The sequence below is a fragment of the Agelaius tricolor genome, unplaced genomic scaffold (genome assembly GCF_023055355.1).
Source record: "Agelaius tricolor isolate 1412-34295 unplaced genomic scaffold, bAgeTri1.0.p SCAF_16, whole genome shotgun sequence".
In the NCBI taxonomy this organism is placed as follows: domain Eukaryota; kingdom Metazoa; phylum Chordata; class Aves; order Passeriformes; family Icteridae; genus Agelaius; species Agelaius tricolor.
Window position 1 is genome coordinate 741,709 of NW_027269276.1, and position 13,505 is coordinate 755,213.

General features: G+C 52.4%; 2 protein-coding genes across 6 annotated transcripts in view; one reads left to right on the top strand and one right to left on the bottom strand.

The window, feature by feature from the left end:
* The window catches only part of SPG11 (SPG11 vesicle trafficking associated, spatacsin), a 30,200-nt gene extending 20,080 nt beyond the window's left edge, over nucleotides 1–10,120 (bottom strand). For 3 of the 5 annotated variants that reach the window (XR_011681391.1, XR_011681392.1, XM_071441073.1), the window contains exons 1-13: nucleotides 9,388–10,120; nucleotides 7,699–7,883; nucleotides 6,735–6,962; nucleotides 6,021–6,207; nucleotides 5,328–5,465; nucleotides 4,168–4,625; nucleotides 3,804–3,949; nucleotides 3,013–3,145; nucleotides 2,750–2,905; nucleotides 2,120–2,295; nucleotides 1,830–2,006; nucleotides 1,092–1,163; nucleotides 91–218 (exon numbers count right to left, since the gene is read on the bottom strand). Coding sequence is in view for 2 of the 5 variants with exons in the window: in XM_071441073.1 (XP_071297174.1) it covers nucleotides 91–218; nucleotides 1,092–1,163; nucleotides 1,830–2,006; nucleotides 2,120–2,295; nucleotides 2,750–2,905; nucleotides 3,013–3,145; nucleotides 3,804–3,949; nucleotides 4,168–4,625; nucleotides 5,328–5,465; nucleotides 6,021–6,207; nucleotides 6,735–6,962; nucleotides 7,699–7,883; nucleotides 9,388–9,584 (2,381 nt within the window). In the remaining 3 variants the exon portion in view is untranslated. The remainder of the gene's footprint in view (nucleotides 1–90; nucleotides 219–1,091; nucleotides 1,164–1,829; nucleotides 2,007–2,119; nucleotides 2,296–2,749; nucleotides 2,906–3,012; nucleotides 3,146–3,803; nucleotides 3,950–4,167; nucleotides 4,626–5,327; nucleotides 5,466–6,020; nucleotides 6,208–6,734; nucleotides 6,963–7,698; nucleotides 7,884–9,387) is intronic. The other 2 variants (XR_011681390.1, XM_071441071.1) reach the window with 2 other exon arrangements.
* Nucleotides 10,121–10,202: 82 nt separating this feature from the next.
* On the top strand, nucleotides 10,203–12,835 carry CIAO2A (cytosolic iron-sulfur assembly component 2A). The gene is made up of 5 exons (XM_071441094.1): nucleotides 10,203–10,386; nucleotides 10,679–10,843; nucleotides 11,370–11,419; nucleotides 11,722–11,767; nucleotides 12,416–12,835. Exons 1-5 carry the CDS (start codon nucleotides 10,263–10,265, stop codon nucleotides 12,511–12,513), a joined length of 483 nt encoding a protein of 160 aa, XP_071297195.1. The 5' UTR covers nucleotides 10,203–10,262; the 3' UTR covers nucleotides 12,514–12,835.
* Nucleotides 12,836–13,505: the final 670 nt, after the last annotated feature.

The window sequence follows — 13,505 nt, forward strand, 5'->3', positions numbered from 1 at the left end:
TGCAGTAAATCCCACAGAATGTAGAATCCAGCACATTTTAAACCCCATTAATGCTATTAATTAATGATTAAAATTAATAACCCACATTACCTGGAGAGAGACTGAGTCTCTTTGTTTTCCTGGAAGGATTCTGAGTAGAAGCTTTCAACCTGATGCACAAAGTCAATCATTTTCTTTTCTTTTTCAGAAAAGTAATTTTCTTCTTGTAAGACTTTCACCTTGAATTCAAATTAGAGTGTTACCTCCACCTGTTAAAACATTACCTCCAATTCCCCCCAGTCTTTATCTATCTTTAATCTATTCAAGTTGTAAACCATCCTGCAAGTGCAAACAATTAACCAACTGCAGGGAAACAATTCTGCAAGCAGAGGGCAATGCACTTAAATGACAAGGGGACTCCAGACTGTGAGAGAACCAGATGAGAGCAATGAATGACACAGGAACAGCTCTGTAGTTTAACTGCAGCTGCAAAGGGACAGGGGTGCTCCAGGAATGCCACCAGGAGGCTGCAGGTGCAAGGCTGCCTCTCTCTGCTCTGAAGGTCAGTGCACTCAGGGCTTTCTTGTCAGACTGAGCTTTTTTCTGACCCAGAGGTGGGGCACCTGAGAGGTGTTTAATAACTTTTAATCCATTTTCAGTCTCATAAGAAGGGTGAGACAATACAGATATTATAATTCATGGCCAACTATTTCCTAATTACAATACATTACAAGTGCTTCTTAGTCTATCAGCTTTTGCCACACCATGCTGTAAGTACCTTAAAACAAATTATCTAAAATTACCCTTCATAAGTCCTACTGCAATACATCTTTCATAATTCTGTTTCTCTAGAACATCCAGTTTTATTTGTAAGACTATCCTTTGAGACTTATTTCCAGTTCCATTTCTTTCTCAACAATATCTGTCCTGTTCCAAGACATCTCTAAGTCAGCATTTCTTATCTCAAAGTTTACATACAAATACACCATATTTTGTGTGACTATGTGAGCCATCTACCAAACTCTGAAAGTTTTCTACAAATCCATTTCCCAGAGTTTCCCTCAGCACAAACCCAGGCAAGGCTGCAGGGCTGGAGCCCTTGCTGCACTCACCAGGAGCTCCCTGACGTGCCTGTCCTGTGTGTGCAAGCAGATCTTGTGCAGCTCCTGCTTCACATCCAAGCCCTGCCACAGAGAGACACTGGCTGTAAAAGGTGCCCACAGAATGCCCTGAACAGGTCGAGCACAGAATGAACACAGCTGCTTCCCTCCAGAGCACACAGCCCTGACGAGCAGGCTTGTGCCAGCCCTGCACCAGCTCCTGCAGGGACGTCCCTGCTGTCCCAAACCCTGTGCTGCCATCCCAGGGATGTCCCTGCTGTCCCAAACCCTGTGCTGCCATCCCAGGGACATCCCTGCTGTCCCCAAACCCTGTGCTGCCATCCCAGGGATGTCCCTGCTGTCCCTGTGGCCCCATCCCAGGGATGTCCCTGCTGTCCCCAACCCTGCAGTGCCATCCCAGGGATGTCCCTGCTGTCCCCAACCCTGCAGTGCCATCCCAGGGATGTCCCTGCTGTCTCCAAACCCTGTGGCCCCATCCCAGGGATGTCCCTGCTGTCCCCAAACCCTGTGGCCCCATGCCAGGGATGTCCCTGCTGTCCCTGTGTCCCTTCCCCAGGCAGAGCCACCCTTTCTGTGCTGCTCAGCCAGCACACATTCCCAGCCAGGCTCCCTCACGCCAGCCATTCCCACTGCAATCCCCCCTGTTTTCAATCAATCCACCGCAGGAGCTGAGGCTCCCCGTGCCCTGCACAGTCCCAAAGCAGAGTGAGCACCCCAAACACCTCTCACCATGTTCCTCAGCAGCTCTGAGGCCTCCCTGGTGCTGCCCTTCAGCAGGCAGTCATAGACCAGGCTCAAACCTGTCTGCATAAACTCCTGCAGACTCTCAGCAGGGTGTTTCTGCCTTCTGAAGAAGATTTGGGCCTCTGGTATTTTGTTGCTTAGGATGGCCTCAGCAATCACTTCCTAAAGAGAAAAACATGGAACACACTAGAGCATCCCTATGCTGACTTTCTTCTCCAGTACTTTAAGACATTTCCACATAAATGATCTCCTTATATAAACTTGCTGATTTTCACCTCTGGAGTCAGTTTTTCCCATTCTTGGCTCTCTTCTATCTCAGGCAGGTCCTCATCCAGCTCAGCTCCCTGCCCTGGGGTCACTGCTGGGTGAGGGTACCTCCTCAGGAACTTCCTCAGCTTAATGATGTAATCAGTCAAAATATCTGCAGCCTTCTGCAGGAACTCATCAGGCTCTGCCAAAAGCATCCAAGACTTCAGTGAAATGGGAATGAACAGGCAGGATTTTATTGTTTAGCAATGCTGAATTAATACATGTGCTGATTATGATTAATAAACAGAGGGAAGAGCACATCAGCTCTGTCCCCTGTGCAGGCAGTGACAGCCCAGCACCCTGTCAGGACACAGGACACAGCCACAACCCCACAACAGAGCTCCCTGTCCTCAATGAGGGGCTTTTCTGCCCAGGGATCAGTAAAGGAGAACTGAAATTTTGTATTAGTCCCACCAATTATTAGTCAGGTAAGTCCAATCTAAAACACAGGGATGAACATCTTTCACTCACTTAATTCTAGTATTTTTATGTTAATCCCAGGCAAAATCAAGCTTTTAATTAAAAGAATTAGCAGTTCTTACTTACTTAAACGACGACACACATTAGTAGGTATGACCCAGCAGGAGTGATCTTACCCTCTGTGTGCACAAAGATTTCCTCCAGCTGCTTGGTGAGGAAGGTCAGGGTGAGGTTCAGCAGCTGCTCGGAGAAGGGCTTGCTGTGAGGCTCCATATCATTGGCTTGGATGGCTGAGCAGAGCAAGTTTAGAGCTGGCCTGAGCTCCTCCAGATCTGCAATGGGTCCAGAAACAGCTCACACATCATCATCAGCATCCTGCACTGAGCCAGGGGGAGAGAGGGTGAAATGAGCCTCTGAGCAGCTGAGCTTCTTCACTCACTTCTCAGGTAGGACTGGGAGGCAGCACCCCCAGGCTGCTCAGGCCCAGGGCAGGCTGCAGACAGACTGAAAACACTTCCTTTGCTTTTCAAAAACAAGTCCACCGTGTCCAGCTGGCGATTCTCCAAACCTGCCTGCACAAACAGAAGCAGGACAATTAAGCATGGATTTACACCCATACACCATACACTTGCTGCTGGGATTCTTACTCCAGCCTCAGTGACACACACAGGAAACCAGAGGGGATTTAAACTCTGTGAGCAGCACCTGCAGCAACAAGGTGACCTGCCAGGCTCCTCAGCCAGGCTCTGCTCCAGCCCTGCCCTGGATCTCCACACAAAAAATGCTATTGCAGCAATATGAAGTGAATACTATGAGAATCAGGACTCTGAATAAGCTTACAGCAATTTTATAAGAACAGCACAATAAACACAGAAATCTAGTTCCAAGGATTTCTTTTCATAGCTAACATTTTGCAAGGGGACAAAAACTGCTGCAGAAACTGGCAAAATTGCTTTTGGGTTCATTTAAGAGGGAATTTTGAGCACTGCTTTGTTCTCTTTTATTAATGTGCATTCACTTTGCTGCTGTACTTCTTCCTTTGGGTTACTCATCTGCTTGGGGTTTTGCTGTTTATTCAATAACTAAACCACTTTCTTTTGCCCCTAGGTTTGAGGCACACTTTTAATTGTGTCTAAACCCACACTGGCATTGCCAAACTGCATTCAATGCTTTGAATACAGAGTTTGTTTTTTGCAGGACAGCTTGCAAACAACAGGCAGCTTTCCTCACCTCGAGGGCATGGATGGGAATGGAGCACCTCTCCCAGCCATTGAGGTGGCACAGGGAATCCACGACCCCGGCGCTGCCGAACATCATCAGCCTGGTCAGGAACTCCTCCTGAGTGACCCCAAACAGGACCAGGGACAGACCAAGCTCTGAACGACACAACCAAGCCATTATTAAAGGCACAGCAGCCCCTTTCTGGGCAGCAGCATCTCTACCCACTGCTGCTTCCAGAACAGTGAGGCAAGGCTGCAGCGGCTCCCTTTGGGTTTCCCCAAGCAGGACCACGATGGAAGTTACCCACCAGCAGCCAGGTAAAACACTAAAATCCCCTAAAGCAGCTGTCTCAGGACAGTTTGTGAGCCCTCACCTGTCAGCAGCAGACACAGTGGCAGCTCTGCACTGCACTCCACATAGACACTGCTTCTGCCAAAGTGGGAACACGTCACGTCCTGGGACTCAAAATCCCAGAGCGCCAGAGACAGCCCCATGTCCTGTGCCTGCAGCACAAACACAGCCTTGGCTCCAGTCACCAGTTTGCACTCCAGTTTCACCGTTTCCTGGGCTGCTCCCACGGGGATTTGTGCCCACTGCTGTCCTGCACCCCCAGGCTGGCCTTGGAGCGCTGGGGAAGCTGCCCATGTGACAGCCCGGGGCACAAAGGCCACCATCCTCTCTGGATCCTCGCAAACTTCAGGATCGTGATCTTCCAGATGGGTAAAAAACTGATACCAGGGCAAATTCAAGTCGTTCACCAACTCTGGAGAGCCTGGTGCTCTTCTTCTCCTGACTCTGTCCCACAGTGAGGATAGGTGTGCCTTCCAGGACCTGCCCAGGGGACAGAGTCACCTCAACACCACGTATTACCCCAGGAACAAGGCAGGTAAAGCTTTCTCAGTTAAATAAAATGCACTTAGAGCTCATCAAACCCATCCAACATCCTGCATTTTAAGCTTACGACAGCCTCTTTATTTACATTTAAATACCCCCTGCAGCCAAACTGAGTGACCACAGCTGGATCCACTGACAACATCCATGTCCAGCATTTTAGTGAAAAGTTTTCTTTTCCTCACAGAAAATGCCAATTAAAAGATAGTAGAACAGTTATAGATAGTTATATAAAAATTATTTTTATAGATAGTTATAAATAAATTATAATTATAGATAGTTATATATAAATGTTCTACTATTTTTAATTGATAACAAATAGTTATCAATTAAAAAAACGTAGAACAGAATTAACTCCAGGACTGACCCTTTCTCATCTATACACCAAGTCATAACTGACATGCTTTATTATTATCAATACTCTAAGACTCACAGGTGACCCCAAAGCAGCAATTCCTGTTTGGAAGCTGTCCAATGCCACACCTAAAGCTGTCTTGGTCCACCCCAAGTTCAAAACATTTACAGCAGAATGGCTGATTTTACCTGTCCCAACTACACCTGAGAAAACAGATCAGCAGTTTATTATCAGTGATGCAGAGGAGACAAAGGCCAGCCTGTGTCAGGAGCTCTTCCCTCCTGTACCTGTCTGTGCGGAAGGGCAGCGGCAGGAGCTCCATGCTGTGCTCAGAGCTGGCCAGCTCATCCTCATCCAGTCCCTCTGCAGGCTTCACCGGGAGATTTTCAGGATCTCTCTTACAGAGCAAATGTTCAGGGAACTGTCTGTAAAGAAATAAATACGAAATTTCACCTTGCTCAGATGATTTAAGATGTTTTTTTCATGTTTAACTCCTCCAGGAGCTCTGGGTGCAGTTTTCTCTCAGGGTAACAGGTGAGCCATCAAAACCTGATGCTCCTTCCTTTGAGGTGGACACCACCTCTTAATTACCAGCTGGCCCTAATTCATCAAGCTGAATCAGTACAGCTGTACCAGCACAGTTTGATAATTCCATACCCCACAGTACTTCTAAAAGCTTCTACCACCCACCCCTGGCACTGAGAGCACCTCATCTTCCTGGAAAAAATATGAAGGGCAAGACAAAGTTTATCTGCTTGTTAACAGACAGATTAAAATAAAGAGATGTTATAGACACAGCTTCCTTTGTGACAGAGAATAAATTGGAGCAAGCAATGCAAGGACGATCTTTAAACAAAGAAGGAATTTCTGCTCTAGCACAGAAGTCAGAGCTAAAAGCTGCCAGCACCCCGGTGAGGACAGGCACAGAATGCAGGAGCTCTGAGGGTCAGGGAGCCCACAGCCCTCTCCTGGGAGTGTACCTGAAGTAGGTGTTGAGCTGCACAGCCAGGGCCCACTGGCAGCTGTTGGTGACCACGGCCATGCTGAGGTCAGGAGACACCGCCAGGGCAGCCAGGGGGGACACAGGGGCTGGGCCCTGCCCCTGCCCAGCCCCCAGGGCAACACCCACCCTCCCAAGGGTGGCACCATCACTGCAGTCAAATATGTCTGCAAGCAGCATCAAAGAAAAGCCCAGGCCTGGAGGGAACACCAGAGCAGTTACACAGCAGGGGAAGGGGCTGGGGTTTGGCTCCAGGAGGAGGGAAAGGCAAGAGGACTTCACTGTGCTCTGATGTGCCAGAGGAGGTGAGCAGGGACAGGTTAATGGCAGCTGCTGGAGCTGACAGGCCTGAGCCCCTGCTCATCCCCACACAAACCTGCCTCCCAGGCTCCCTGGGAGCCTGCAGATCATTTCTGGTTTAATTTAGCCGTGAGGTGACAGCAGAAATCAGCCAGTTACACACAGACCCATGAATCAAACCCCTTAATGAAACCCATAAACCCAGGTCTGTAGTGGGAAAGCCTGCACACACAGCTATGGCACTGCTCTACAACAACCAGGATTTGGCTGCACGACCCTCTCTGCAGGCACCACTTAAACATCTGTAAAGAAATTTCTGCTCAGCCCTGACAGCAGAGAAAAGCAGCTTTGCTCTTCCAGATGATTTTTCCCTGATCTCTCCTGCAAAGGATACAAATCCAGCCAGCACTGTCCAACAGGAACAGGATCCCCCTGCAGAACTGGGAGTCTGCAATCCTCCCCACAGCTCCTGGAGGCAGGGCCAGGGGGAAGCAGCCACAGGGCTCTGGGGCTGAGCCTTCCCCGGGAAAGGTCAGGTGCACAAGGAGAAACTGGTTCAGCAGAAGTTTGCACTTGTTGTTTCCAAAAGACAGAATCTTCACAGAGGAAATTGAAGGCAGACCTGTAAATTTAAACATATTTAAATTTCAGATTACAGCCAGCTAGACCTTTGATTTGTAAAGGAATCCCAAGAAAATGACAGCTCAAACTCATTGCCCCAGTTCCCATCCTAACAGAAGTTGGGGTGGTTGGTTTTAAATCTCACTTTCTGTGCCAGGGGCACTAATTCTAGAACCATTTCCCAAAACTTTTTATGTGGCTTTTTCAGTGGACAATACTATGAAGAACATTAAAAAAATCCACACAAAATAGGATTTCAGTCAGCACTGGGAAGAAAAGCTACAAACTTTGGAAATAAAATATTTTAGGAAGGGAGACTGTTTAAGAACATGTAAAATACCAAAGCCTCATTCTAACAGCACACTATATTTGCTAATCATAAAATACAAGGTTAAATGTTTGTCTTTGCAGGGTTATTGATGAGCCTTGTCTCCCTTTTCTTCCCATCAGTCCCAATATTAAAGTTAAAATTTGAGAGAGCAGGGTCGCATATATCTTATTAAAATTCATTTTTAACTTTGTATCATTAAAAAATGACCCTACAAGAGTTTTATTCTTTCTGGCAACGTCACCTTTGAACACAGAAATGTCCCCATTATTTTTCAAGCCCATGAATCCTGCTGATCCCATTGGATCAGTGGGGAGGTAACTGAAATTCCCTGGTGCTCCATCCCACCAGGAGCAGCAGAACCAGAGCTGCAGTATTTCACACATGCCACACATTGAAATGTACTCACTGATGTTTTTAGCTTCAAGGAGCTTTCTCAGCGTCTCTGCCTCACAGCTGTGCAGGGAATTGGAGTTGTGCTTTCCATCTTCTACACTGAACTCATAGACAAACAGGTCATGGCTTTGAGCAAGAGCCAGGAGCTTTGTCTTGGTGGACTGTGAACCATCATCTTCCGAGCTGTCCCACAGGAAGCTGAAGGGGAAACATTCAGAGAGGTTATGGCTTTATTCCCTCTCCCCATTTCCCACTCTGACCATTCTGGGTGTGCACTGGCAGGGGACAACACCTCAGCACTGAAAGCCCTGCTGCCACCCTGGCCCTCCCAGCACTGAACTGCTCCATCCCTGGCAGGACAGAGCCTGAGGAGCCCCAGCTCCTGCTCCTCCTCCTCTCCAGGATAAAGGGGTTCCATCCTCTCCATTTTTCACTCCAGCCACCCAGGACACCAGGGATGCTCTGCTTCAGGAGAACACCAGCACAAGGGAGAGCAGAACACACTGTCCATTCCAGACTTTTCCCTGGTTTTTGGGCTGAGAACCCCTCCAGGTGTGTCACACCTGCTCCGTGGTGATGGGGAGGGGACAGAGAGTGACCAGCTCAGCACGGGGCAGGGCAAAGCAGAGAGCAGAGCCCTGTGACAGCCCTGAAACACTGCCCAGCCCCGGAATGTCCCAGGCCAGGCTGGACACTGGGGCTGGGAGCAGCCTGGGACAGCGGCAGCGTCCCTGCCATGGCAGGGGTGGCACTGGGTGGGATTTAATGTCCCTCACAGCCGGAGCAGCTGGGGATTCTGTGTGACACAGAACGTCCGGCTGCTGCTGCCGCCGGACACTGCAGATGCTCAGAACTAAGGTGCGGGTTTGGCTCGGCACGGAAGCTGCCAAAGCAGATGCTGGAGCCACCACGCGTTAAAGCCACCATGTGACCGCCGAGTGTCACCCGGGCTGGCCCCGGCTGCGGGGGAGGCGCAGCACTCGGGGCACTGCGGCGTGAAGCAACAGCCCGACAGACAGACAGACAAACCCTTCTTGTTTGCTCTGGGATCAGCTGCCGTGAGCACATCCGGCCAGAGAGACACACACCACCCGGCCAGACAGACACACATCACCCGGCAGGACGGGCAGACAGACCCAGCCCCGGCGCGGCTCCGGGAGCGCTCCCGTTGCGGACCCGCAGTCCCGCAGCCCCGGCCCGCACTCACTGAGCCCAGGCTCCCCGCAGTCCCGGCCCGCACTCACTGAGCCCAGGCTCCCCGCAGTCCCGCAGCCCCGGCCCGCACTCACTGAGCCCAGGCTCCCCGCAGTCCCGCAGCCCCGGCCCGCACTCACTGAGCCCAGGCTCCCCGCAGGACGCTGCCCGCAGCCCGGGCCCGCACTCACTGAGCCCAGGCTCCCCGCAGTCCCGGCCCGCACTCACTGAGCCCAGGCTCCCCGCAGGACGCTGCCCGCAGCCCCGGCCCGCACTCACTCAGCCCAGGCTCCCCGCAGTCCCGGCCCGCACTCACTGAGCCCAGGCTCCCCGCAGGACGCTGCCCGCAGCCCCGGCCCGCACTCACTGAGCCCAGGCTCCCCGCAGTCCCGCAGCCCCGGCCCGCACTCACTCAGCCCAGGCTCCCCGCAGTCCCGCAGCCCCGGCCCGCACTCACTGAGCCCAGGCTCCCCGCAGGACGCTGCCCGCAGCCCCGGCCCGCACTCACTCAGCCCAGGCTCCCGGCAGGACGCTGCCCCGGGCCCGCCCGGCCCCCAGCGACTCCAGGCGGATGCCGCCGGCCAGCAGCACGGTGCCCAGGGCGTGCCGGGCCCTGCTCAGCCGCACCCGCGCCGCGCCCCGCGCCTGCTCCGAGCGGGGCACCAGCAGCACACGCAGCTCCGCCCGGGCCCCGGCCGCCGCCATCCTCCGGCCCGGCCTCAGCGCCGCCCGACGCGCCCGGCCCGAGCCGCCGCCATCCCGGCGGGGCCGCCCCTCGTTCCGGTCAGCTGGGCACCGCCGGGCCCGACTACAACCCCCGGCACACACCGCGGCACAGCAATGCGCGCTGGGAGCTGTAGTTCCCCCCCGGCCCGCAACTTCAGCAGACTTTTCTTTATCTTTAAGTAGAATTCTCTGTATATTTCCTCTGATCTCTGTTGTAGATGCATCCCCATGGCATTTCTGCGTCCCCACTCTGCGGCAGCGGCTGTCTCGAGGGCCCCTCTATGTCCTGGAGCTGTCCTGGGCTCTCTCTGTGTCCCGGGAGGTCCCTTTGTGTCCACACTCTGTGCCCCGGGGCTGTCCCGGGGGTCTCTCCGTGTCCCCACTCGCTGTCCCGGGGTCCTTTCGTGTCCCGGAGCTATCCCGGCGATCTCCCTGTGTCCCGGGGCTGTCCCGGGGGTCTCTCTGTGTCCCCTCTCCGTGTCCCGGGGTCTCTCCGTGTCCCGTCCCCGGAGGCGAGGTCACGCCCCACATGGGCGTGGTTCCCGGTACCTCCCCGCCCATTGGCCGGCCCCGGTCCCGCCCCCGGCTGCCATTGGCCAGTGCCGCCCCGCCCAGGCGGAAGCGCGGCGGCCCGCGGGCCGATGGCGGAGCGCGGCCATGGCGCTGGCGCTGGCGCTGCTGTGGCAGGCGCTGGGCCGGGTGTGGCGGAGCCCCGCCAGTAGCGCCCGCCATGCGCCCCCGAGCCGCGCCATGGAGCACGACAGGGCCATCGAGGTCTACGGTGACTGCCGGGGGGCGCGGGGGCCGCGGGGGGAGCCCCGGGCGCGGTGCCGGTTTGCCCTTGGGGGGCTGAGGGGGAACGCGCGGGGTCCTGAGGGGCTCGGAGCGCTGAGGGGGCCCCGAGGGGCTGGGCAGGGAGAAAGGGCCTGCTTGGCTCGTTGGGATCGCTTGTGGCTTCCAAAGAGTGAACCTTTGGAACTGAACACTTCTATCAGCAGTGCCGGGAAGGGGTGCTCGTGGAAATCCCTTTTGTGAGTCCCAGGGAAGATTCCTTATTGTGCCCCTTGTCTCAGATATAATCCGGACTATCCGGGACCCGGAGAAGCCAAACACTTTGGAAGAACTGGAAGTGGTGACGGAAAACTGCGTGGAAGTGCAGGAGATAGGGGAGGATGAATATCTGGTCATCATCAGGTTTACACCAACAGTACCTCATTGCTCCTTGGCCACTCTCATCGGTGAGATTCCTTTAATTAGATCACAAACAAAGAGCTCGGGGTCCCTTGAGGCTGCCTGGATGCCACCAGTCCCAGTGCAGATTCAGTCTTGCCTGCCTGTGTTGGTTTGATCAGGAATTGCAGCTTGAGAACCCAGCCACCAGTGCAACCAAACCAAAAACCAAACCAAACCAAAAAAAACCCCAAATCCAGAGAAATGGGGACAGCCATCTGTTTGTGTCATGTTAGGGAATCTCTTCAAAGAGAGATTCCTCTCAAAACTCTGCTGGGAAGTGGTACAGAATTCCTTCTTTGTATTCTCCAAGTTACTTCAGTAATGTTATTAACTGAGTTTGTCAACTCTTAAACTTTTAAAAAGAAAAAAAAGTACAACTTTCTGCTTGTCCCCTTTCCCTCTGTGCCTTGTGCTGCTCAGAGCACAGAAGGACACTGTCACTTACACTGGTTATTAAACATGGATTCCCTGAAAATGCTCCCCAGACCTTCAATTTTACAGGAAAATCTCTTTTGTGTTCTCTTTTAACAGGTCTTTGTTTAAGAATAAAACTTCAGAGATGTTTGCCTTTTAGACACAAGGTAAAGTGCCTGGTTTGAAGCCTGTTTTACATTCCATGAATGAATGTCAGCCTCCATAAATTAAACACAGACCTTTAGAGACTTGACCCCAATAATGTAAGGTAACATTAGTTACCTGAGGATCTCTGCAGTTGATTTTTGGGTGGTGGTTCTGTTTTTGTAGCTGCTCCACGCTCCCAGCTGAGCACTGCAGAGGGAGCTCCTGGCAGCAGTGCCTCCTGGGGCAGCAGGGTGACAGCCCTGGGTGTGGGGATGGGATTCCACTGCTGTGGTGCCCCTAACACTGCTGATCTCTCCTCCAGCTGGAAATCTACATTTCTGAGGGCACACATTCCACGGAGGAGGACAGTGAGTACAGCCTGTGCATGCTGCTGCTTCAGCCTCTTGTGCCCCGTCCTCTGCTCCCCTGCCTCCCCAGAAACTAATCCCCTATCAGAGCCTGCAAACCCAGTGGCATCAAGGTGTCCCCAGGGCTGTGGTGGCTCTGTGACCACCTGCTGGCTGCTGCTTTGGTTTTATAACAAAGCGCCCCAGTTCTGGCAGGGGTTTGTAACAAAAGTTGAGTAATTGACGGGAGGAGCTGCCTCAGCTGCTGGCCCCACTGTCCTGAACTCCCCACACCAAATCTGGATGTTTCTCAGGCAGGTTTTGCAGCAAAGCTGGCAGGACCTGGGTGTTCTGCCCAGCCAGAGCCAGGCCCTGTCCCAGCAGTGCCCAGAGCATTCAGTGCCTGCCAGAAATGGGATATTGTGGTTAAAGAGCTGTACACTGAACCTGGGCCACTCATTTACCCTGAATATCACCCTCGGATTTGGGACATGCCACTGGAACACCTCACACCCTTTTCCTGAGCCAGAAAAGTGACAGGAATTGTGATTTCCCATGGTTGCTTTGTGGTGACTGCGCCTGCATCTGCCTCGTTCCCCGTTTCCCAGCAATGCCCCTCGATGTGCCCTTTCCTGCTGAGCCCCTGAGCCCTGTGCTGGTGTTTTGCAGTCAACAAGCAGATCAATGACAAGGAGAGGGTGGCAGCAGCCATGGAGAACCCGAACCTGCGCGAGATCGTGGAGCAGTGCGTCACTGAGCCCGACTAGGGGCACGGCCCCGCTGCAAGCTGAGCAAGTCAAATAATCAACGCCTTGGGGTTTATACTTGAGTTGTTTTTATCTTCCATGTGGTTTTCTTTTTTTAAAGACAAATTGTTTATAAGATAGATTTAAATTATGAGGAATCAGTCTCTAAAGGAAGCTGGAAGTTTGTAATTTTTGGTGTCCAGAGGAATATTTTGTGATTCAAAGCAACACATCTGCATTGCCTTCTGAGGGACGTTGTGATACAAATTCAGTTTTGCAAGTTGAATTTCTACATTGTTTCAATCACTGCACTGTAAAAATAAAACAGATTCTTGTACTGAAATGTTGCTTCCTGGGTCCTGAATTTGTTTTGGTTTTTTTCTTGAAGATCAAGTTTAGATTTCTGTTACAGAAATTAATTTCATTCAGCTTCTTTGGTGTTGATAAACATTAAAGCTGAAATTAATTCAGAAGAAGAATTTGGAGCTGAGGGACTGCACTAGAACAAGATTTTTACTGGGACACAATTCCTGCCAAATCCTTGTGCTCTTTTCCCTGTTAGTGTCACACACTTCTGATTCTGGAAGCTTTGCTTCACAACCACCCTGAGGGTGAAGTTTCCCTGTGGATGAGAACTCGACCCTGCTTTTCCTCCTGACTTGCCTGCAGTGTGGGAGGCGACAGCATCCCCCAGCCCCTCCTGCTGGCTGCCACTGTCCTGCTCCTGTCACCGCTCCCTCGCTGCCCTCACCTGGAGCACCCACGACATTTCCAGCTGCCACCTTTCCCACTGGGGCCAGGGCTCCTTCCAGCAGCTCTGGAGCTGAGCAGGGATTTATGGAGTTACCTTTCCCTGGGGATCGGGCAGTTCCCTCCTGCTCCTCCTCCCAGGGCAGATGTCCAGGATCTGCTGCCGTGGCTCCTGAGGGCTTTGGGAACTGCTGCTCCCTGGTTTGTGGCTGTTCCATGGGGAGAGATCCTTGGGGCACAGAGCAAACATCTGTGGGGATTTC